This window comes from Vulpes lagopus, chromosome 24 (assembly GCF_018345385.1).
Source record: "Vulpes lagopus strain Blue_001 chromosome 24, ASM1834538v1, whole genome shotgun sequence".
In the NCBI taxonomy this organism is placed as follows: Eukaryota; Metazoa; Chordata; class Mammalia; order Carnivora; family Canidae; genus Vulpes; species Vulpes lagopus.
The window spans coordinates 58,144,167-58,169,792 of NC_054847.1; the positions used below are offsets into that span (position 1 = coordinate 58,144,167).

General features: G+C 55.0%; 1 protein-coding gene across 5 annotated transcripts in view; it reads left to right on the plus strand.

Annotated features, from left to right (window-relative positions):
- Positions 1-25,626, plus strand: part of NFATC1 (nuclear factor of activated T cells 1) — a 96,939-nt gene that overhangs the window by 64,883 nt on the left and 6,430 nt on the right. For 4 of the 5 annotated variants that reach the window (XM_041739644.1, XM_041739647.1, XM_041739645.1 and 1 more), the window contains 2 exons: positions 4,592-4,974; positions 5,086-5,281. In XM_041739644.1, the coding sequence (XP_041595578.1) occupies positions 4,592-4,974; positions 5,086-5,281 (579 nt within the window). The remainder of the gene's footprint in view (positions 1-4,591; positions 4,975-5,085; positions 5,282-25,626) is intronic. The other variant, XM_041739649.1, reaches the window with a different exon arrangement.

A 25,626-nucleotide genomic window follows, 5' to 3' on the forward strand; every position in this document is an offset into this window, starting at 1 on the left:
CAGCGGGGTGCATCTGGGAAAGGGCCCTTTGAGGCAGCAGTGAACAGGGGGCACTTCACCAGCCCCTGAGCATGGCTGCTCTTATGGACCCCTTGAGGTCAGCTGCGTGGATGTTAGTCTGTCTTAGAGAGACGGGCCCCTGGGGTTGTGACCGCATGGCAGGGCAGCGAGCGGTCCCTGCAGGACGCAGGCCCCCAGGCAGAGCGCTTGGGTCCCCGAGGTCCAGATTCTTCCCCAGACGCAGCCGCAGCCCATCCACGTGTGGGAGGCTGCTCGTGGAAGGAGTATTTTAAAGAAAAGACAGGGTGGAAACGTGTTTTCTGTTTGTGCAGTTTTATAGCTAGAGAACTTTAGGCGCCTTGTGTGCTCCTTGGTTAACAGGAACCTGGGCCCCCTCTCATTGGCATTTTGAGGTCCAGGCCTCACAGGACAGCTTGCATTTTGTGTGCACTGAGGGCCATCACGGAGAGAAGAGCAGGATGCGTGAGGTGCTGGGGCTGGTGGGACCCAGGCCCAGACATCCCATCACTAACAGGAAGGTTTGTCTTAACTCACCTTGGGCCTTGAGCCTCCCCTGGGCTGGGGTCTGGCCCAAACAGGACATGTGCATCGAAGTGCTTGACGTCGCCCTTCAGCGAGAAGATAAGCTGTGTCTGATGATGGGCAGGACACATGAGGTTGTAGGGGGATGGACGGGGTGAGAGGGGACGGCATCCCCCTAGGTGCTTGGGCTCAGCCATCATGTGTGTCCGTGACTATCTGTCTGAATGCTCCCTGGCAGGATTCCCATCACGTTGCTCTGGCCACCTGTGGGAACTGGCCCTGGCCACTGCCATCTTCATCCAGGCGAGTCCCGGGGGCTAAGGCCCAGTTCGGAACCAAAGCCCCGACCCCACCTCTCTATCTTGCTACAGGCTAAGGCCATATCGTCATAAGGCAGGCCTCTGGGTGGCTCTGTCCTGCTTACCTGCTAAAATAGCCAGTGGTGGCTGTTCACCACCTGCGGGGCATCCCTGGGTGAGAGGCAGCTGCCACCTGAGGCCTGGCCCCTGGGGAGCCCCTGCACCTGGCCGGGTATATGTGCCCTGCACTGGATTACGAGGGATGTGGGAACTGGATGGGTGGGGCGGCCACGGCTGGGGGCCCCAAACCCCAGAGCAGGACACACGGGACCATCTGTGTGATGCTTGGCAGCACGGCCCAGACCTACGGACCCCAGGTCTGCATCCTGGAGCTTGGACACCTCCAGAGGGGTGGCCAGGAGTCTAGCCCATGCAACTGGGAAAAGCGGCGGGTGCTGCCATGAGCCCCCCTGACCTCAGCAGTGGCTCCAGGACGGGGGGCAGGTGGCCAGAGCTGGGGGATGGGACGTGAGTGTCTAAAGGCTAGGACTGTGCCCTTGGGGGCAGACAGCTGCTGGCAGGGCTTGGGTGGGGCGGGTCCAGGGGCAGGCGTGTCGGCTATGGGGTCCCTGCTCTTGGGGCAGCTGCCCACTGACCGTTGACAGGGCACTTGGCTCTGGGAGCCCAGGGGACATCTGCCGTGTGCTCCACACGCTGTCGCCGTCATGCAGCCTGGTCTGAGCATGAGCTGTTCCAGGTGCAAACACCAGCGTGGTGCAGGGGCACCCCACATCCTCCATGAGAACAGGCTTTGTAAGCAGCAGCCATGCTCAACATCAGCATTAATCTTTCACACACTTGCATGCTGTAATAAATCTGGATTATAAACGCGCCGCTGGCGCAGCGGCATGCTCTGCTGTCACCACCCCTCCTACCCCAGCAGCGAGGTGCATGGCCAGGCGGAAACCAGACATTGCGTCACACCAAGCGCCAGGCCTGGAAGGAAGCTGCTCTCGGCCGTGGACGAGGCCCTGCCAGCAGCTCTGCAGTGCCCACGGCCCCCGCTCAGGACGTGGCCTTTTTCTTCCCTCACTAATAGGGAACAGGAGGCACCTCCTCACTGGCTCTGATTTACAGACACCAAGTTCCTTTCCTTTGAAATCCACACGAGTCGTGCAGTGTAGATGCTGCTGTTGGGGCCTGTGAGCTTCTCTGGTGCTGTTGCCCAGGCCATCCCACAGCCCCGGGGCTCCCGTGTCTGGGCCCTTGGCCTGCAGTCAGCCGGCTCCGGGTCCTCGGGGTCTCTGTTCAGAGAAGGCCCAGCGCAGCGGTACGGGGATGGTGTTGGCCCTGCGGCGTCCCCCATGCCATCGGAGTGACACGTGTCCTGGGTACCCCCTCGCCGTGGTGAGGTGGGCCGCAGAGGCCGGCGAGACTGCACCGCAGAGATTCCTGAACGGGTCACAGGGAGCCTGGTGACATGGGAGTTAATGCCGGTCGTAAAGGACATCCCCACAGGGGCACACTCGAGCAGGCAACGCCAGCCTACTGCTGCCACCAAGGGCAAGCGGCTGGGCCCCTGACACGCCCCTGGGGCCACTGCTTCTGGCCATGTGCTCGCTCTACACCCCATGTGACATAGCAGGTCAGTCCTGCTCACTGGTATGTCCCAACTATGTGGGGCTGTACCGCTCTACAGCGTGACACAGACAGGTGGGAAGTTTTAAAGAGCTCAGGGGACACCTTAGGAGAGAGACAAGCTGGCCCCCACGCCTGCCTGGCTGGAGCTCCAGTGTGGTGAGCAGAGACCCCATGGGGCTTTCAGTTTAATCTGCCAGATGTGTGTGTATGTTCCTCAGATGACAAGGTCTGAGAACGACCAAACTCATTTAGAACTTAACCATCGCCGTTCCGTTCGCCAGAGCATCACCCTACATCTTTGACCAGAGTACCCATGGGGCCAGGGCTCCTTGGGGAGGACACGAGGGCCCGTTGGCCTCATGGGGGCTGCTGTCCCCTCCACCATTTCTGGAGACAGACCGGATGGTCCCAGTTGGGGAATGCTGTCGCCCTGGTGGGAGGCACCTCTCGCCACCGTCTAGATGCAACTGTCAGATGAGCAGGGTCTTGGGCTGTTCGGGTCATGTGGGGGCCCCCCCAGTCCCACCTGGTGGAGCTGCTCAGGTAGGCTGCTCCAGGCTGGGCCTGGAGTCACTGTGGCCTCCCCAAGGAGCAAGACAGGCTCTTTGGGTGGCCCAGAGCGTGCATAGTGGACGCTCGCACGGCAGTAAGATGCCAGTGCGGATGGCCCTTGTCAGGCCCTTTTCTGCCACCGGCAGCTCGTGTCTGCAGACAACCCCTGCTGGGGCTCATCCTAGCCTACACCCTGACCCCCAGCCCACAGAGAGAGAAAAAACCCTTTCTCAGCGAAGGCACCTGAGTGGTGTGAGTGCAGCAGCCCCTCCTGACAGTTCACAGGCAGCGTGGAGGCCATGCAATGTAGAAGGGCCCAGCACCCCACCTACCTGCTTCAGAGACTGCCTGGTGCCCTGCAGCTCCCCTGGGGCTCACCTGCCCCCAGAAGGCAAAGCAAAGGGGGAGGATCCTGTGGGGAGAGAAAGCCTAGGTGCTGGGACGAGGCGCGACATGGAAGGAAGCAAACTCCAGAAAGCTGCTGGCCACACGTGTGGATGCCACCCCCGAGCTGCCCGTTCGTCACCCCTCACGGCTATTGGTGGATCTCAGAATGTAGACGTGCTTTGCTTTATTTAAGGTGGAGCTGGGGCCACCCATAGGCCCCCCGGCCACCTTGCCTCTGTCTGTACCCCCAGAGGAGGTGGAAGCAGGGGTGGAAGGTCTGGAGCCCACCGCTGACCCATGATACTTCCAGGGGCAGCACAGCAGCCTGGTGCGGCCCCAGGTGTGCAACTTCTACACGCAGATGAGCAGACAGGCCTGGAGTGCACGGGGCCAGGGGAGACCCCGAGGACACAGCAGGTCCTGTGGAAGCCCCACGGCTCGCCGGCTATTCCTGACCGACACTCCCTCCCAGGTGGAGGCTGCTGTCCAGGCCTGGTGACATCGGACAGGCCCCTGTGCCTCGGTCTGCCAGGCAGCCCCTCTCCCAGGGAGGGAGGGATGGGAGGACGGCCCTGAGCTGCATAGGGCCTGCGTGGCCAGGGCCGTCTGTCATTGCTGTGTGGCTCCTCCATGAGGAGCGGACCCGACAGAAATGTCCTGGGTGGGCAAGCGTTCCCCTAACGTCCAGGGCTTCCCCCACCCTGGTCACCGCGTACTTACTGCTTCCCTCACTTCCCTTGGGCTTTAGGGACGCGTCCGTGCTGTCCCCATGCGTGTTCAAGATCCCCGAACGTGCAGACGTGTATCAGATGGGGCGTCAGTAGCAGGGGGAACGCGGTCGCACGTCCAAGTGCACATTTTTGCTTTGATTACTACAAATCCACAGGCCCTGGGGTCCCGAGCCTCTACTGCCGTTTGCAAATGGATTTTTATAGCACATTAGTGCTGGGGGGGATTCCAACAAAAACAGTGTTCTCAGTATTAGAACCAGCTGCAGCTTCCTGGAGACGGTGACTCACGCCCTCCCCTTAATTGGGTGGGAGAACCAGGCGGAGACGCGGGGACTCAGTCAAGATGCGGTTTGTTTTCCAAGGGTGCCCTAGGCTGCCCGCCCCATCTATCACACCCATGCGCAGCCCGTGTTTACCCAACGTCTCTGCTTCTTGCAGCTCCAACCATAAAAACAGAGCCCACCGATGATTATGAGCCCGCTCTGCCCTGTGGACCAGCGAGCCAGGGCCTGAGCCCGCTCCCCAAGTCGTGCTACAGCCAGCAGCTGGCCATGCCGCCTGACCCGGGCTCCTGCCTGGTGCCCGGCTTCCCACCCTGTCCACAGAGGAGCACCGTGGTGTCGCCACCGCCCAGCGCCGGCCCGAAGATGCATGACCTCTCTTCCACCACCTACAGCAAGGGCATGGCCAGCCCCGGCCACGGGCACCTTGGACTTCAGCGACCGGCTGGAGGGCTCCTCGCTGCGCAGGAGACACCGACACCTGCGGGCGTGCACGCCGGGCCCCCGCAGCAGCCCCCGCCCGCCCTGCTGCGACCACAGGTGAGTGCACAGCTGAGCAGCCACTGTCCCCTGGGCCGCCGGCCAGCTCTCTGTCCTGACAGCCCCTCCTCCTCACCACCGTCCGGTCCCCAAGAGCCGACCTGTTTGCAGTCCTGCAGCCCCACCCGCCCATCTGAGATGGGCCCGCAGCAGCACCGACTGCCGAAGGCTCCGAGGAGCGAGTCTGCAGCCCCCCGGCCTGTGCCGCCGCCCGAGGTGCGTGAGGACAGTAATCATAGTCTGGCCCCCATTCCCGTAACGGTCAAGCGAGAGCCTCAGGAGCTGGACCAGCTGTACCTGGACGACGGTAAGTGCCTGCAGCCTGAGGCGCACACTCAGCCTGGTGCCGTGTCTTCGAGCGTAGCAAGGAGGGGTGTGCGCGTTAGCCACCAGGCAGAGGAGCGTGCGTGACGTGTGTGAGGCACATCCTGCAGCCCCTGGGGGCATTACCGCCAGCTGGTGGCCTGCTGTGTGGCCCACTCCTTGGCCAGGAGTCCCATGGTGCCAAAGCTGTGCCAAGTGTTGCCCCACACAAGCCAACTGGTTGTAGCAGCAGAGGCCGCCCAGCAGTGGCACGTGGTTCTGGGTCCCACTCTCTCGTTTCTGGGCGTCGTAACAGCTTCATGGATCAGGAAAAGGATTTGTAAAGAGGGCTTAGCTGAATGTGGGTAACATTTCCCCCCAGGCAGTGGTGCTCCCATCAGGCACCCCGGGGAAGGCAGGAAGCTCACAGTCGAGCATGCGCAGTCAGGATGGTGTGGAAGGAGATCCTCTCGGTTCACCTGCAGGGCTGGGGCCAACCCCCCAGTGCTGAGCTGTGTCAACCATCAGTGGAAGACACCCTGTTGCTCCTTCCTTTGGGATGCGGTGCCGCCTAGAGCCACATGGGGGGTGTGGGCCTCTGGCGCTTTGCTCCCCTGACCACTGGGCATCAGCCATGGGAGCAGAGGCCCCGTGCGCTGCCCAGGGTGCCGGTCTGGTCCGGGGCCTCGTAGGCTCTGTGTGGATGGTGGCAGGTGCCAGGCGCCCGTCGGGGGTGCTTCCTGGCTCCTCAGGTGAAAGCTTTTCCGGGGCCAGATGTCCACCTTGCCGGCCACTGAGCTCAGTGGGGCTGAGAGCCAGGACAGCACTGGCACGTGCCCCCACTCCCCACTGCCTCCTCTCGCTGTTTTCCTTGAAAGTGATGTCCAAACACAAAAGGCTTGCTTCTCCCAGCGTAGCGGGCTTCGTTGAGGTCATGTGTCTGCGGTGTGAGTCTGCAAGTGTCCACAGCCCTGATGCTGCCGGGAGTCCTTGCTCCTGCAGCTATCGTTCCAGGGTGAGCAGCCGTGTGGGCACCGGGTGGCCAGGGCACACATGATGGCCTCGGCCCAGGGCCCAGGTGGACCAGGCTCCCAGACTGCAGGGACCGGCCACCCCACGCTTCTCCGTCCTGAACTTGAGGCCACAAGCTCTGGGGGATCTTTGTTCCATAGATGCTTCACCCTTGAGCCTGGAGGTGTCCTCGTGGTGCGTGCTGCCCTGGGCAGGCTGGCAGGCACACCCCCAGGACCCAGCGGCTTCTTCCTTTAGGACCATGCTCCGAGTGCACCGCTGACCTCAGCAGCCCCAGGACGTGGCTGGGTCCCCATGGGACTCCCTTCTGTTCCCTGCTCCCCACCTGGCTCATGGGTGCTCAGCTTCATCTCAGGACGTGGTGGCGTGGCCAGGAGCGAGTGCTTGCCCCAGCCCTGGTCCTGGTGCTGCTCTCAGGTGCAAGTCACCAGGCCTGCTGGTCCGTTGTGAAAAGAGGCAGCCTTGTTGGGGTCAGGAATGGGGTGGGGACTGTCCAGGCGGTGAGTGATGGGGGCGTCCTGTCCCGGGGGGCCCACAGGTCTCTGGGCGCCCCGCACCAGAGGTGACCTGTGTGGGCACTGGATTTGGTCAGGAGGGCCAAGCCAAGGGGGATGGTCCCCCGCAGCCATTCTGTCCACAGGGCACTGGCCACCCGCCCTGCAGCATGGACTCTTGTCCAAGGGGGTGAAGCACCCCAGTGCTGGCTGGGGGGCCTGGGCTCTGGGGTCACCTCCCTGCTGGTCCCTGGCTGCGACTCCTTCAGCAGTGCCTGCCCTGCCACCTGCCACCCAGTCCTAGCGCTCCCACCTCAGACGTCATCAACACCCACTTTCACTGCTGCTTCCCCCCCCCCAGGGTACCACACTGAGACCCACTTTGTAAGATCACTTTCTGACCCATCTCCCTGTCTTCCTCTGCCTTGGTCTCCCTGGGAGCACATCACTCCGTCACCTCCTGCCCCAAGCCTCAGCCCCTGCCCCCAACAGCAGGTGCCTCCCAGCCACGCCTATGGTCCTGGGACCTGCTGAGGCTGCCTGTTGGGTTCCCTCTGCCTCCTCCTGGGGCTGGGATCATAGGCCGTTACTTCCAAGGATGCCACGTAACCCCAGGCTAGCTATAAGCAAAGCTTTTTAGCTTCAGCTCAGGGGAGCATTCGCAGGAGGTGTTTACCATTGTTTATCTGTTTTGTTTTTTGGTCAGAACACAATCATGGTTGAGGCAACTGCAGAGAAAGCAGATGACATGTTGATGTAGCTCGCACATGTCTCCTGAGCTCACGCCCACACATGCTCCTCAGTGGTGCTCAGGCAAAGCACGAGCCCTCGAGGCATAAGTGCTGACCCTGGACCCCTTATGGAAGTGGCCCTAGCGTATCCCCCTGGGGTCCTTCCAGAGCCACTGTAGGTGCATGGCCCATGATGCCCTCCCAACACACCCCCCGGAGCGGCCTTCCCAAGGCTGAGGGTGGCCAGAGAGGAGCATGCCTTGCGCTCCAGGGACATAGCCTCATGCTAGCTCCGGCTTCCCTGCAGGACGTGCCAGTGCCCACCCCAGAGGCAGCTGCAGAAAGCCGAGGGGCCGGGGCTTCTCCCCTGGTCTGGGCGGGTGTCCACCATTAGGGAAGTCACAGGAATGTCCATGGGTCTGTCTGGGCAGCTGGAGACCCCGAGTCCACAGGCAGTGAGAACACAGAATGGGCTCGGCTGTTTCTTACAGTTACAGGAATGGGAAAGCACCGTGTCCTCTGAGAGGGCAGTGACTCTGCTGAGCTCGGCACCTCGGGGCCTAGGACCCACCCTCTCCTTGGAGCAAAGGTTGTCTGTGGCAGGACACACTGGGCCAGAGTATGGGCCCCTGAGCCCCTCCTCACCCAAATTCCCAGGGAATTTTTGGGCTGGCACCCTTTGGACAGGGCTGATGGGAAGGGCTCATGGGTTTCATGGAGGGGAGGCTGTACCTTGGGACGCTCTTGGACGGCCTGTAGGACTTGACTGGGCACCAGCAATCCCATCCTTTCCTAGCCCCTGTGCTAACGGTCCGCGTGATCTAACCACCAGAGCAGGCCCGGGGCAGCGTGGGGAGGGAGGTGGGCCTGTGCCTGAGACCGTGCTGAGCCTTCCTAGTGCTGGGCCCCTGCCACCTGGCTCAGCTCTAGAGCAGCGTGCTTGTGCTTTGGAGTCATGGGATCTCACCGCCATTGCACGTCTCGCCAGCCCTCTCATGCTCCTCACCTGCCCTGCTTGCTTGTGACCACAGTGAGCTCGGGGAGATATGTCCAGTGTGCGCTGTGTGTACTTCCGTCCTGTGTCTTTGGAGGACAAGAGGCAGTGTGGGACGAAGGCATCGGGACCCCTCCAGGGCATAGGTCTTCCCTCTAGGTCTCCAGTGTGAATTGGTGCCTGGAAATGGAAACAGCAGCAGAAATCTAAGTTAGAAAATAAGACGCTGTGGATTTGAAGTGGCCTTGACATGAAAGGTGACGTGAAACACGTAACCTTCCACACGCCGCTCTGCAGGCAGAGGCGGGAGGCACGGGCAGCTCGGGTCAGGGGCATGCACCCACTTCCTGGAAAGACCAGTGATGGAACAGCCTGGTGGCAATGAAGCCTTCTCGGGCACATGGGCTCTGCGGGTTCCCCATGTCTGGGCACGCCGGGCTCACAAGTGGCTCCCCAGCAGTCGTGTAGAGGGACGCAGGGCAGTCAGTGGAGGGCCAGCCCCCGTGGTGACAGATTAGGTAACAGGGAGCGCGCAGAGACACTCACCTGGCCTTTCCCTGCAAACCAGCAGAGTTTTCTGGAACATTTCTATCTGCCCGATGGGAGCCACAGCTGTCAGTAACTTCTGACCTTTATGTATTTGTGCCAAGGGTTTGCTTACCACCTCCATCCAAACCACCGTTCAGAAGTCATTGATGGGCGGGTTGGTTCCATTCTGGTGTTTTGTTTTCCAGGATGTAGGATGAAAAAAGGCAGGAATAGGGTGTTCTGTCCAGAGGCAGGGAGCTGGGCATTTGGGTCACGTAAATGGTTGTCAGGCTGCTTCACACTTGGAACTGTCCCCTCACATATGCATGCTCTGCTCAGTGACCCACTGGAACATGGACGAGCTCGCACTTCCCAGTTTTCTGTTTATCTTAAGGAAAAACGTAGGCATAGGAGAGCTTGCCTGAAGATGAATCCCAACTTCTTTTTTTTTTTTAATTTCTCAGTTGTCATTACTTTCAGGTTTTGTTTCCAAAGCATCTGGCCCATAAATAAGCTTCAATTGTAACTTATTCTTTGGCCCAACAATATTCTTAAGACTTAAGCTCTCAGTTCAGACTTCTCAATCATGGCGGAACCACAAGGGTACATTTTTAAAAGATTTGTTTTATGGGCCCCATGTTATTTATAATGCAGATTTTAAAACATGCCATGAAAGCTCTCAGTGACCAATGTCTCTGTACGACTTCCGAGGCACCCATGTACAGAGAGAGCTGCACTCTGTGGAGGCCCTACTCTTCTGGGACTGGGTTGTCCTTTGATTCACTCACGTGTAAATGTGGGCAGTTCACACGTGTACACACATGATTGCTTGTGTGTCGTGGGGCTTATCGCAGAGCGTTTGCAGGAACGGTATCTAACCATGTCTGGGCACACGAGGTTTATCCCAGTGTTCACGGGGGGACCCACACAGAGTAACCGTTCTGCAGAAACAGAGCACCTCCTTTGAGCTTTGCAAGTGACGCTCGCGAGGCATTGGAGCACCTATGCTTCAGCCACTGTTGTTGCCTCGACCGTCCTGCAGACTCTGCCACAATCAGCCCTTTCAGCCCCGGCCAAGAGTGCTCAGGTTTCCAGAAGTCTCGATGTCATTAAAACAACAAGCAGGTGGACCAGGCGGCCAGGATCGTGTCTGCCTGAGTCTGGGCCATGAGTCCTCCACTCTGCTCTGCCTCATGCCTGAGCCCAGCCGCCCTGGGAGAAAACAAAATCTTTCCTCATGGAAAGTTTTACTGAGCTGGCCTGGCGCCCAAGGCTGGGGCCTTCCCTGTTCCTAATGATGCTGGAAAAAGTCTGTATCACAGTGATCAAACACGCAGAGTTGTTAATGTTGTGAACGGTGGCTACTGCGTGATGGATAGGTGAATTCAGCCATGTGAATAACTCATCAGGGTCAGTCCTTAACACACTTGCATGTCCACTTGGGAGTCTCAAGGCATAAAAATTACACTACCCGCCACCCAGAGACGGGCTGCTGTCGGCGCAGTGGGCCGCAGGCGCTGCATGGGTTCTCTGGAGACCCTGTGGAAGGGTGTTCCCCTGGCTCCGGGCCTGAGGCTGCTCTCTGTGGAAGCAAGCCTCTGCTCACTCGCTAGGTGACAGGCCCCGAGGGACCGCGGCAGGCTTCTGTGTGCACCTCGCTGAGACATCAGTCTGCATGCAAGGACACAAGAACTTCCAGGGACAGTGTGCTTCTCGGGGTCGGACAGAGAGACAAACATTTGGCTCAGATATTTTAGTCTTTGTCTACATGAACCTGAGTGTGACCCAGAAACCAACAGAGGTTAGTGTGACTGGTGTAGACCGGGACCAAGCCCTGTGTCTCTACTGTCTCTCAAGAGGAGCATACTTCCCTTGGAAAACCTATTGCTGCTGACCCCCAGGATGGCAGTGGTTAGGAGGCTGGCCCCTCATGGAGGAAGAAGGGGCCAGGAGCAGTGACTCTGACAGGGCTGCTGAGTAAGGCTCTCAATAAATAGGGTGCAGGTATCCCAGCACCGCTGCCAGCACCCAGCCCTGTAACCTGCCAGGCTGTGACGCTGGAGCATCTGCTGTTCTTCCTATAGGCAGCAGAGTGAGGAGGAGGAGGGGACCCTTAAGTTTATGGGATGTTGAAGCATCAGTGTCTGCAAGGCTCTGGGTGCTCGTCTTCATTCTTACCTGGTGTAGACGTTAACAATGAGCATGAAATGCTTTGAATTACACTGTATTTCCAATCAAGCATCGTTCTAAAGCCTGATTATTATCTGTGTACTTGGAGGGGAATCAGTGACACTGCGTTAAGGTGCTGTTAACCTTCTGCCCACCCACCCCCATCATATGCCTTAGTTTGTTTCCCTTTTGTTATTAATTCGAGAGAAATAAATAAAGTCATAGAAGAAAGGCGGAGGGAAGAGCCTGAAACTTTCACGGAGCTTGAACACTCGGCACCTGGAGCACAGAGGGCCAGAGAGCTGATGCCCAGCTGTGACCATGTGCATGCAGCATGGGGCATGCTTGGGTGTTTCCATCCATCGTCACAGGCAGCTCTGAGTAGTTGTGGAGGGTCAGTGTGTGAGCGTTTCGGGACCATAACGCTGGTTCTTTCTGCAAAGAGGTGAGAGCCCCTTTCCAAAAGTTCTTTAACTGACTTTGTCTCCACTTCAGACAAAGTCATGCTATGCTGGCCTGAGCTCTGTGCCTTTTCTTTCTCTGATGCTTGTGGAGCTTTCTTACTTGAGAATGAGCACTCTCTACAGATACCTTCAGATCTGTGAGCCAGCAAATAGCATTCCATTGTTGTGTGTCACCAGAGCATGAAGCCATAAAACAAGGTATTTAAAGATGTAACGGGGAATGCCTGGGTGGCTCAGCGATTAAGCGTCTACCTTGGGCCCAGGGCTGATCCTGGGATCCGAAATCAAGTCCCACATCGGGCTCCTTGCATGGAGCCTGCTTCTCCCTCTGCCTGTGTCTCTGCCTCTCTCTCTCTCTCTCTCTCTCTCTCTCATGAATAAATAAAATCTTAAAAAAAAAAAAAAAAAAGCATAATGGCCACATTCAAAAAGCACAGTTGGTGATAGACAGTCAGAGCCAGGCATTTCTTTGGGGACAGTGGTGACCAGGGCAGTGGAGGGCTGTGTCTACATCTATTGGACAACTCTGTTCTTGCGAGAGCATCCAGGGCCCTATAACTCAAGCCAGGCACTTGGCTCTCCTGCCCCTGGAGCTCCAGGCAGAGAGCCAGCTAGGCACGGACACTTCTAAGTGATCTTCCTGATACAAAAGTGTATTCTTACATATGGATCCTAAGGTAGACTGAATCATTGGCTCACAGAGGTCTATCAAGTCCAGGCAGAGAAGACCATGGATATTTGGAATTGTAGTAATTATCTTCCCAGCAGAGCTGAAGAGATCGTTCCCAGTCCAGCATGATACATCATTGTCAACAAACAGGAAGCCCCAATCCCAATAACAGCACTGGCTCTATAGCCTTTGGTACTTTTCAAAGTGACTGTTTATACATATCCTCTCAATTTCCACTTTCAACCTTAGAACAATCCCATAGCCAGAGCTGCCAGTGATAACCCCACTTGACAGAGGAGATGGGGCTTCCAGACTGTTAGTTGACCTGCTCACCATCACAGAACAAGTGAGAGGCCAGAAGCACCACAGGCATCTGCCAGCTCTGATTTAAACAGTCTCTCTACCAAGGCTTGGCTCTGTTATTGAGTATTTTTTCTCCACTAGAGTTGTGATACGCAAAGATTCCTGCTTAAAAATCTGGCTTTCAAGTGTGAGTTGACCTTACAAGCCAAAGAGGACTGTAGTCTATTTTCTTCTTTGGCAGAGAAGTCCTGGTTATTACCCGAGGCACTTTTTGATAGCTCAAGAAGGACAGGAAGACAGTCCTTTGGAATAGGACTTCCAAAGTGTTGAAGGGAGGGCCTCAGTGAGTCAGCACTCCCCAAAAAAGCAACAAAAATAGTGAGAAACTATCAAATCAATCACTTCACAATCTGGAAATTCACCAAAGAGACAGAACAAACTGAAAAGCATTTATTAAAAAAAAAAAACAAAACTGGATCCTGCTAAGAAGAGCAGGATCTGTGGTGCTTTCAGCAGGAACTACCCCCATCGGCCTTCCCCAGCCCCTTGGAGTATAGCCCTGGAAAGCCAGTGGCTTCACTGGCAGTGGAGGAGATTGGCCTCTGTGGGGCTCTGTTAAAAACCCCTTCCCCAAAGTGCAAACAGCTTTCTGACTGATGGTGAAGCTCCCTAGAAAAGTCATCTTCCCAGGCCATGACCAAACACAGCAGACAGCTGGACTCATGCTCATGGGAGCTGCCAGGCTGTGAACTCAACTGGGACAAATAGGAGACCAGCCACACAAGATGACCGCAGGGGTTTGGAAAGCCCCAGCGTATTCCTGGGGATTGGAACACTGCAGGTGTGCGCGTGAAAGAGCACAGGCTCAGGAAAGACCTGGGAGTAGAAAGGACCAGGTCGTTCACCTCCAGCTGGCCTCCACATCTGCATGAAAAGCAAAAGTGGAAGCTAAGGCTTATTTGTGTGTTGCCTGTGATTCTATCTCATTGACAGAAGGTGGAGACTTAAGAGAAACCTCCTGACTCATAACTGACCGTAAACCCTGCTAACCTGAGGGTGACCCTTCAGAAGCCAGACTTAAAAATAAAAACAAGAATTTTTAAGACGGGAATAGAGAACTTAGCAGCCACACACTGCAGAGAACACAGGACCCCCCACAGAATTAGTCCAGAAAAGTCAATAATCAAATACACAACATCAAGGGAAGAAAAAAAAAAAAAAAGAGCCCAGCAATAACAGCAAACCCTACTGGGGGAGTAGTCTAATTCCAAAGTTGCTATGATATATTATCTATAATGTCTAGTTTTCAACTAAAAAGTGATGAAACATGCAAAGAAACATGAAAATGTATCCCATATAGAAGAGAAGAAATGACCCACAGGCCTAGGCTGTGTCCCTCGGAGGGCTCAGGTGTTGGACTTAGCAGCAGGGCTTTGAATCAGCAGCTATAGATATGTCCAAAGAACTAAAAGAAACTATGTTTAAAGAATTAAAGTACGACAACAGTGTTTCACCAAATAGAGACTATCAATAGTGAGATTAAAAGTTTTTGAAAGGACCGAATAGACATTTTAGCCTTGCAAAGCACAGTAGCTGAAATGAAAAATTCATTAGAGGGGATGAACAGTAGATTGGAGTTGGCAGAGAAAAGGAATTTAAAAACTTGAAGAAATGTCTGTAGATTATCTAGTCTGAGGAATAGGAAGGAAAATAATAGAGAAAAGTAAATATGAGGGACACCATAAAACATGCAAACAGGCATATTGGGAATGCAGACGGAGAGGAGAGAGAGAAAGGGGTAGGAAACATATCAAGAAATAATGACTAAAATCTTTCCAAATTTGATGAAAAACATTGTATGCATCCCCCCACCCCCACCCCCCCAAAAAAAACCTCACATACATTCCAACTAGAATAAATCCAGAGATTTACACCTAAATACATCATGGCTATACTGTCAAAATTCAAAGAAAAAGAATCCTTAAAGCATCAAGAGACAAAAATATCAGGTGTGTGGAATCCTGAACAAGATTACCAGCTGACTTCTCATTAGCAATCATGGAGGCCACAAAGAAAACCTATTGATAGAAAGACTGTTGACCAAGAAGCCCATACCTAGCAAAACTAGCCTTTTAAAAAAATTATTTATTTATTTGACAGGGAAAGATCACAAGCAAGGGAGGAGCAGTCAGAGAGAGAAGCAAACTCCCCGCTGAGCAGGAAGCCTGACACAGGGCTCAATCCCAGGACCCCAGGACCGGGACCTGAGCCTGAGGCAGACACTTAACCAACTGAGCTGCCCAGGTGCCCCTAGCAAAATAGCTTTAAAATGAATTTAAAATTCCATGTGGAATTTCAAAAATCCAGAATAGCCAAAAACAGTTCTGAAAACAAAGAACAAAGTGGGAATACACACTTCCCAATTCAAAATCTACTATGAAGCTATAATAAGCAAGACAGTGTGGTATTGGCATGAGACATACAGACCAATGGACAGAGTTTAGAGTTCAGAAATCCTTATGTTTATGGTAAATTGAATTTTAACAAAAATGCCCAGTCACTTAACTGGGGCAAAGGATAGCCCTTTAACAAATGGTGTGAGAACAATTGAATGTCCACATGCAAAATAAGGAGCTTGCACCTTTAACTTCACACCACATGCAAAAAATCTCAAAAGTGATCATAGAATTAAATGTAGAAGCTAGAACAATAAAAAGTTTAGTAGCATATGAGAAGAATCTCCCAGACCTTAGATTAGGCAAAGATTTTTTAGATATGGTACCAAATACATATCCACTATTAAAAAACTGGTAAATGGGACTCCATCAAAATTCACATTTTTTTCTGCTTTGAAAGAACCATTAAGAAAATGAGAAGACAGGCAGCCAACTGCGAGAATATATTTGCAAACACATATCCAATAAAGGGTTTATATCCAGAATACACAAAAACCTTTATCTCAGTAATAATAAGACAGACAGCCAAGTAAAAACCTGGGCTTTAAGGTGTGGATGAACATTTCTCCAAAGAAGGTCTATGAATGGTTAATAAGCACATGAAAACATACATCCTCATCATCAGTCAACATGCGACAGCAACACAGAGGTAGTTTCCTACCCATCTGAATGCGTGTCATTAGGTGAGAGGGACAGCACAGCTGACAAATGATGGGGGAGACTGGAGCCCCTGGCTGTCACAGATGCTGGGTCCCACCACTGCACGGACTGTGATATTATCATATGACCCACTGGTTCCACTCTGAGGTGTCTGCCCACAAGAAGTCAACACCTACGTCCACGCACGCCCGCACACAGATGTTCTCAGCAGCATTATCTGTAGCATCCAAACGTGTGCAACAGGCTAGGTGTCCAGCCACTGGGGAAGAGGCAGGAAAGGCCCATCCAACCACATGGGGGACTGTTACTCAGCCAAGAGGAAGAGGAGGTGCTGACCCCCACTGCGACCTGGGTGGGCTTTGAAACCACGATGCTGAGTCCAGATTGCCAGGTGCAGAACACCTCGTCATGTAGGGCACCGTAGGTGTGAAAGTGTCCAGAAGGCCAGAGCACGGGAGGTGTGACTGCCCTGTCCTGGGAATGCTCCTGGGGAGTTGAAGGGTCTGCATTGCAGGCGTGTAGGGTCAGGCAGGCTTATTAAAAAGCCTCGGTGCAGGGGAGAAGCCAGGGCGTGTGGTTTCCCCTGCGGACAGTGAGCAGTCCTCGGGCTCCTGTCCTAGGGGACGGGAGGAGCGAACCCTGGCTTGCGTCTGCACGGCATGGACACCATGCTCACGGTAGAGTTTCTCTTAGGGAATCTGCGTTAGCTCCCAATTCACTGGGGAAGGACTACATGTGAGCCCCGGGCCATGTGCCAGGGGCCCCTCTGCCCATCACCATGTGGGGGACACGTTCCCTGGCCCCCACAGACGCAGGGCTCTCTCACTGTGCGTGTGGGTCGGGCGCGTGGAGCTCTGCGGCCATTTACCTTTCCCAGCCTCAGATTTTGAAGCAAGGTTCTTCCTTCCTTTCAGATGATAACGTGGACACTCACACGCAGTAAAGAACAAAGAAAGTCTATTCTCTTCTGAAACATCCGCCCTTATCGGGCCCAGGGGACCCCAGCTAATCAGAGCCTGATACTCTGCACAATAGGCCGAGTCAGCCAGACCCCTCCCCTCCCCGAGCGCAGCTATCGCTCCCACCGCCCGCGGCCGCTTTGCTTTTGTTCTGACACAGGGCAGACACTGCAGGATGCGGTCATCGGGCCTGGGGGCGGCCTTATCAGGCCCCTGGCCATCCTCCCTCTCACCCAAGGGTGCAGATCCCCCCAGGACCCAGCCTTATCAGGCCCCCACAGCTGCTGTTGTTTTAGATAGGGCAGGAAGTGGGCCCTGGGGGGCAGGGGCAACGTCCAGGAGCACCTGTGATATGCCCAAGGTCTGGCTCCAGCCGGAGGCCGCTGAAGGAGGGAAGAGGGAACAGGCTGCAGGCGTGGGGAGCCTCGGTGGACCTGGGGCGTCAGCAGGTGCAGAGCAGGCCACTGGTTTGCAGGTGTGCAGTCCTGCATGTCTCTGCAGACGGTTCTCATGGGGCACACAGCCCTGGCCCAGGGATGGCGAGCGAGGCTGGAAACCTTGGCCAGCCGTCTCCGTCGGGATGGGTTCAAGGTCGGGGCGGTTCTGAGCTGTCTGCATCCTCCAGGCCGCCAAAAGCCCTGACCTCCCCAGAGAGGCAGAGCCCTTCTTCCCCACAGGCCCCTCTCAGAGCTTTCTGCTGGAACTGGTTTCCAGAAGGGACCCCAGATAAGACAGGGGCACCATCTGTGACCTCGCTGACACCTGAGAATGCTTCCTCTGAGAAACTGCACTTTAGGACATTTCCTCTTACTTGCCGTTCCTGGACCAGGTGGGTGGACAGGGAGCGTGTGCCCCTGGTCGCGCAGCGTGGCTGCCGTCCCCGGTGGGGAAAGCCGTGCTGCTTGCTGCTTTTGGCACCTCTCCCTGCCTTCACAATGTCAAACTTAGAATCGCCTTTATATGCACTTTTCCTTTTTTTTTTTTCCACAGTAGCTGTTGCCAGCAAGCTGTAAACTACCGTATATCACTCAGATTTAAGAACCTAAACTTTAAAACAAATTAAACTCTTGTTGACATTGTAATAAAAATCAGAATGGAACCAAGCGGCACAGTAGAAGTGAACTTCAATTATTTTTGTGGATTTAAGATTGTTTTCTGGGATTCCCAGACTCCCAACACAGCACAGCTATTTCCTCTTGGCAGATGGCTGGACAGAAAAAGGGTGGCAGGCGGGGGCGGGGGAGGCTGCTGCGCTGGTCCACGGCCTGTCCGTCACAGGCCTGTTTGCTCTGGCTCCGGTGGGAGCTTCTGTGGCCACACTTGAAAGGGCAACAACAGAACAGCTCGTCTGGGTTGGGGCAGGGGGAGTGGTGGGCCCATAATTTTTTATGCACTTCAACTTCAGAAAAGAGCTCAAAAACTCTCAGGGTCTGGGCATTCATGGGTGTTTCTCTGGATGAAGAGAGTGGAAAGCACATTTCGGACTGTCCTCCCAAACTTTGTCCAAACGTTGGAAAGTGCGCAGAGCGTCCGCACCCCCCCCTCCACGCCCCTGGCCCTTATCTCTCATCACCCGTTAACCGCGGTGTTGTTCTGTCACTCGCGGAGATGGAAACGGTGGTTTCCACGGGACCAAGTGCCAGCTTTCCATCCTGCGTGCAGCTTCCTGTCCTGATAGCGCAGAATGAAGTGTGGCAGGGAAACGTACAGATGGAAACTCGGTGATTGATTACAGTGACAAGCGTTTCTCCAGAGGCGTGGTGGGCTCCCTGGGGGTGAGTTCTGACCCGGGCTTTCAAGCGAAGCTTTTACCAGAATCGGCCCTCCCCTGGCCTACTGCTTCCTGTTCCTCTGTTTTTGAGTCCAGGTGGGCAGCAGGGTCGGGAGCTCTGGCCCACGGATGTGTGAATGTCCACTGTCCCCTGTAAGCTGATGGCTGCCTTGCTGGGTGTTCCAAGCCTGGAGTCAGGGTACCCCACGGCTGCTGATGGACTCTGAGACCCGGATGGCCGGGCATCGTGTGCTCCTGCCGCTGGGGGAGGCCCTGGCCACTGGGAGCAGCTGGGCCCTGGAGTGTGAGCAAGTCAGGTGGCACCCTGCTCAGCAGGCGGCATCTGGCACCCTCAGTAAAAGACAGGAAGGTGAGGAGAGCTCCATGCATGACCCTCTAGGTGGTTTCTTCAGCACCCTTCAGGGTCACCCACTCCAGGCTGTGGGCTTGGAAATAACCGCCCATCCCTGCAGATTGTGGCCCTGAGCACCTGGAGGGCCTGTGCAGACCCTAGGGGGTCCGAAAGCATCTCAGTCTCTGCTCCATCAGATTTTTTTCTGCATCACCAGGGCTCCCTCAGCTCCGATTGTGATGAACCGTCTGGCTGTGCTGCATGTGCACATGGGTCCCCAGGCCTCCAGTGGCTTGTGAGTGACCTGAGCCCGCAGGTCCCAAACTGTGCTCAGGGGCCCTGCTCACTTCGTCTTCAATGCTTGTCTGCATCCACTCTGCACTGTGGGAAGGGCCATGGACAATCCTCCCCTTGGTGCCAGGAAGATCCGGGCCAAGCTCAGACATTGCATTCCCTACAGGCAGCCATTCACAGCACAGCCATAAAGCCCCATGCCTTCCGTTCGAGTTATCACCTATTGTGAACAAATATTTCTAAGTAGCTCGTAGTCCACATATTGCCTTCTTTTGAGGGCATTATTTTTATTTTTTTATTTTAGAGGGAGAGACTGTGCGTGTGAGTGAGGGGAAGGGGCAGAGGGAGAGAATCCTGGGCAGACTCCCTGCTGAGCATGGGGCCCCACACTGGGCTCAGTCCCACAACCCAAAGATCACAACCTGAGCCAAAATCGAGAGCCCGACGCTCTACCAACTGGGCCACCCAGGAGCCCCTTTTGAGGATATATTTTAAGGATTCTTCAGAAACCAATTTAGTTGAACAGAGAAGGATTTTTCTGAATGGGTGGCTGGTAGCGCTGCAAACACAAGGCCGTCCTATCCATATGGCTCTCCCCTAGTGGAGGCAGTCGATGCCGGGAGGCCTGAGGGTTGGTGTTTACTTGTCTCTTGCTCTTTTTGAAACTCATGCAAAGGATGAATTCAACTTTCAAAGGAGGACGTAACAACCAGCATTTGCAGAATCTTTACATGGTCCTGGCATCACAGGACTGTCAGGACACACACACACATCTGTTCTCTGGCCCCTCGGCAAGTTAGAGGGGGTCAGGCAAAGCACATTAAGCAGCTAACAATATTCAGGGTTTAAGGAGCCATTCAAGATGAACCCGCTCTGAATCTGAGGGCCCAGCGAGCATTTCGGGAAGGGCTCTTGGGCACAGTGGGGCAGGCGCCGTCCTGCATCTCAGTCAGGATTTCCCCTCCTGGTGGGAAATACAGCTTACTCAGGTGGGAAGTCTCCAGAGGCCAGGACATTTGGTAGGCCTGGGCCCTGCCGGGAGGCCTGGGGGCACCTGGTAGACGAGACCTGCCCCAGCAAGCGGCCCTGAGAAAGTTGCAGACCCGGGCAGGGATGCATGGCTGGCCCCAGCGTGGTCACAGCGCCGGCCCCTACGCACTCCTCCCGAGTCCAGGTGATGGCGTGTGCCCATCCCTTCAAGCCCACTCCACCTTGGGCCGAGAAGTGGTATTTGGACCACGGTAATCCAGCCAGACCGCTCATTTTGGTAATCACCAGGGGCGTGCGGTTATTACATAAAGTCAATTAGAGCGCATACATGCCGGTCCTGCTGATTTGATTTAGAACTAACGAAAGCTCCAGTAATGGGCAATTACAAGAAACTTAATGGCCCTTTATACTGAATGCAGCTTGCATGGCATCTAATATACTGTGATGAATTACTCATTATGTGCAGTGTTGGAACAGCTTCTATAAAGATTAATAATTGGATAATCAATACAAAAATTCAATCACGGGTGCTTTTCCATGCTGGGGTCAACATGTCCTACAGCCCGGGGGATCCGTCTCACCGACCCATGGTTTTGTGACTCTGCTCCTCCTCTGCTCTGTTGTTTTCCAAACTGGGAGTTTGTTGGAGTAAGTTGCCTCCTGTGATTTTTCTGTGCAGATCTTTGCAGAAGAAACAAGCAGCGTCTGCTGCCGGTCAGTTTTCTCAGTACTTGTGGGTACAGTTTCTCCCCTCAAGGAGGGCTCCGTCCCCTTGGGGAGGAGGGCAGAGAACTGAGGTAGAGAGTGGTGGCTCCCTGGGCACCTGTGCACATGGGAGAGGCGCCAGGCAGCCTCCCCTGCAGCATCCAGCAGAGCCTGGAGTGGGATGCGGACATTCTGGGGGGTGGCATCACAGCTGGGCTCCGGGCACAAGTGTTTGGGGCAGAGAACACAGATGGAGGTGAGCATGAGGGAGGTGGCAGAGGCTGCAGACCCTTGCATCCTCACCTTGCTGTGGGACGGGCCTGGCACACAGGCCAGACACCAAGGCTGAACCCTGGTCAGCCTTCTCCTTAGCTCCAGCTTCTCCTTAGCTCCGGCTCTGCTCTGATGGCAGTGTTGGTTTTTAATTATGAAAATCTCAGGCATCTTCAGGGTGTAATAAATGGTGCCGTGGGCTCCTGGGCGCCCACACCCAGGTCTACTCTTAGGCAGGGGAGTTGGACACCTGTGCCGGCTGTCACTGGGATCCCGAGGGCCCAGGTCCTGGACCTTGCATCCCATCCCACCATCCCTGGGGACAGACACCTTTTCAAAGAGCCACTGTCTTATGTGATCACAACATGACAGTCACACTAACAAAATAACTAACGCTTCTCTGTAAGCTGAGGATTCACTTTGGACTCACATTTAGCAATGAGAAGGTGTGGTTTCACTTCCTGTGAAGCTGGGAATAGGGGGCCAGAGCCTCTCCTTTGCCTTCCAGGCAAACCAGGCAGCTGCCGGGCAGGTTGTGGACACTTGGCCTGTGCCCACTGGACGGACCGGCTGAGCCGATGTGTTGTCACACGGACCTTTCTGCTGCCCATAGGAGCGAGGCTGTGCCCCCACTGCCTCCAGAGGGGGAAGAGCTGCTTGGTTAGAGCCTTTTATGCTGAGGCCCCAGCTCATGTCCCCAGTGAGAGTGACAGAAGGCAGCAGCCTGCCACACCTGCACCAGCACTCTCCCCAACCCTCCGTCCGTCCACTTAACATTATTGTTTTTTAATTAAAGGAGGCTTTTTCATCTTTTATTTTTCAATTTTGTGTGAATAGAAATTCCATAATTTAGGAGGAATGTATTTTCTAGCAGCACAAGGGAAGCCCAGGAAAAGTGCTCGCTGGTGGTTTAGCGCTCCCCATGAGTGATAGTGGAGTGGGTTTGGTGTAGATAAAAAAAATGGGCCAGGTGATGCGGGAGCCCACGCCTGGCCACGGGGAGGGAGGCTCATGGCAGCCCGCGGGGCGGCCATCACGTGGCCGGGCGGTCCCCGTGGACGCTGGAGTTTTCCACATGGGCCTTTGCATTATTTGGAGTATTCAGGCTAAATAAGGAAGCAGGCACTGAAGGCAGGAAAATTATTCTGTTTTAATGGCTGACAGTCCCGTGTGACAACAGTACCCATCAGTGCCAGCCCCACACGCACTTGGGAGGGTCATGTTTTATTAAAACCGTGACTTGTTGTCATTCAGACTCCACTGTCCCGTTCCCTCCTTCCAAAAATAGCAGGCCCCGTGGCAGTGGCTTATTATGATTAAAAAGATAAAAATAAGTGAAGGCTGAAATGGGTCCAGGACACCCGAGGTAACGCGGAACTTACTTTTTAATGGAACTTGAGAGACGGCCTCATTTTCTACCGCCTCACAAAGTGTCTTTGAAAAAAGTCAGAAAAGTAAAACAGGACTTCGGTGATGTTGCAACTCTGCATTTTTGGAGTTACCAAGGTTGTGACAGTCCTGCAGAGTGGCATCTGCTGTCACCCGGGCCACGCAGTGGTGAGCAGGGTGCCCGCCCATGAACGAGGACATACGGACAGCGGGCTGCCTCTTCTGAGAAGTTAAAAACCCACCTGGACACAGCCTCAGTCTCCCTCACGTGCTCGAGGGGCCCGGAATCATGTTTTCTCCGCTTCCTGGTTTCTGAACTGTGTCTTCGGTCATGGGGTTCCCACGCACGCCTCCCACCAGCCGTAAGCTTTAACCGAGGAGGCTCGCCACGGAGTGTGCAGACACCGTGTGCCCAGCCATCGGCAGGAAGCCCAGCGCTCACACCCCTGCGAGCAGCGCCCTGGTGTGAGAGCCTGCATGCTTCCTCGTCCCAGATCCCCTCACACTGTGAAGGTCGGCGTGGGGACACCACCGGGCCAGGGATATTTCTGGCTGTAGTACCATCGGCCTCAGTGATTACGCGCTCGGGTTATGGTACTAAGTTTAGCCAAAGGTGTATTTTCTGGGAAAGTTAGCAAATAGTTTTTAAAATTATCTCTTAGTTATAGGAATGGGAGAGAATGGCCTTCCTGTTTTGTTTTGTTCTTCACAAAGCTATTTTGGCTTTCCTTAAAAATAAGAGTTTCTGGTGGCTTGTTCTGTGTCCCTCACAGGGAGACTGAGTGAGCACGGAACAACTCTGCTTCTGCATTCCTTTATGTGTGGTACTTCGTTTGGCCGTGAGCTTTGAGTGAGCCCAGGGGGCCAGGCCAGTGCGGATGTGGCCACAGGAACCCGCCCTGGGAACTGGGTTCCCCGTGGATTGCCCAGGCCTATTTGTTTCCCACATTGCTTTCGCTTAAAGGACAACGATGGCTTTTGGAAAGTGGTTCTCTTCTTGAAAAAGCAACATCATAGATGACAAAGTAACAGCACCCCAGCTGGGCTGGCTAGCCTGCAGGGAACAGACGGTGAATGCTGTTAGTGCTTAAAAATTCACAGGACAGTTGTCTCCTTATAAGAACTACCCGACTATTGAAAAAGAAGCAGATGCTCAGAAAAATGGGGTTTTCGTGTTTTCTTAAAAAATGGAGACAAAAATATTATTTGCAGGGTATGGTTTGTAGCCACCATAATTAAGCTTTTTTTTTAAGCAAAGATTACAGTGTGGCTTGGGTACCATCGCTCTGCTAGATTTCTTCCTGCCAGGCCAAAACCCGGCTCCTGAGAAAGTAGGATCCATGTCCATGTGGACACCCAACTAGAACCTTCCAGCATCTGCCTCCGCTGTGCCTTCCATCCCCAAAGCCCGGCTGCTAGGCCCCACGACTCTGATGAGTTCCTGCCTGGCCACAGGCATGTGGGGCCAGCACCCATCCCATTGGCATGCCCGGGTGATGCTGGGGGCTACTGCGCCCAGTGGGAGGCACGCAGCACCCTTGGTGCTCTGGCAGAGACAAGGACACACAGCCCCGTCCGCAGGACCCTGCAGCAAACCCACCCAGGCGTCTATTCTGCTACCTACATGCTCTGTAGGAAATACGAAATGAAACATACACAAGTAACCCCCGCCCCTCGGCCACGTCCTGAGTCTGTGCCCACGCGTTGGCACGTGGCCGAGCTCAGGCGTCTGTGGACATGACCAGAAATCCATTCTTCCCATGGTCAGGAACCCCAGAGTTTTCACCAGCAAGTGCCTGTCGTGTGCACACCGGGAAAAAGCAGGCTGGCCCGGCTTCTGCTGGAGTGTGTCCGGCACATCATTCTGGCACGTGGGAACCTGGCCTGGGGAAACCTGGCCCCAAGGAGGCCGCCACTCAGGCTTGCTGCCAGGGAGCCCCTGAGGCCACACATGCTCCCCTGAGCAGCAGCCAGTCCCATTCCTGACAAAGCTGCTCGCCCGCTGCCCGAGGACTGGCACATCTCCTGCCTCTCTGGGCCTGTCTTCAAATTAAGAATAATAACATATCCATTTCCCAGGGGGCTTGGGAGGCTGCTGTGAGGTTCGTGCCACTGATCACGCTCAGTACCCAGAACTCTACCCAGGAGGTTCTGTTTCTCCCTTTGAAAGGACTGAAGAACCTCCGACTTGACGAGCAGAGGGGATCTCGGCCAAGCTGCCATTTTCACAGAGAAGCGTCTCGGGCTGCAGTGGGTACAGAGGCAGGAGGAGGGCCTGACAGCACGTGTCCGCAGTGTGCAGAGCTCAGATCAGGTTCTCTGGAGGGTTCAAGGCCTCCACGGCTCACAGATCTCTGATGGATCGTGTAAATGATGTGCGTGAATGCAAGGAGGATTTAGGTGTAAGAGTCAGACAGTCACGGGATCATTGGGATCATTGGCTCTGCCATGGGATAGTGCTTGGCTCAAGCGACCCCTGGAGAATGGGAGCTTGCACCATCTCTAAATACAGGCACCGCCTGGAGAGTGTCTTCAAGGTTCCTGTTTTTCCTCGTAGAGTCTATTACATCTGATCACACGACGCCCGTTAGTCCCTAGGGTCTTGGGGACACACCCTCGTGTCAGGTCTCCGTCCTCCTCACTGTGAGACTTGCTGTCATCGCCTTCCAGCCCATTGTTCAGAGTCACCTGTGGATGCACACACTGTCACTTCTTCCCCAGGAGTAAGGAAGGCACAGACGACAATGTCTGGGAGCTGCTGAGAGCGGTGACACTTCTTGTGGTTGCTACAGCAATAGGAAGACTGCCTCTGAGGCCGAGAGGTCCCGGTGAGCAGGGGAGGTACCGTGACTGTGGGAAACACAGACCTAGAACATGGAGCCTGAACATAGGGAGCGCGGGGTGCAGCCTCAGAGCCTCCACCCCCACGTGTGGCACGTGGCATTGCCAAGCTGCGCTGCCGGGATTTTGAATGAGGTTTCTGACTCAACGTGTCAGCAGATCTCTTCTGGCTTTGATACCTGTGTGATACCGTGCAGGGGCGGTGAGTGCCCGCTGCTGTTTGTGGTGGCTCCAAGGAAGAGCTGGCATGTGCTGTCTGTTCCTACACTGCTGG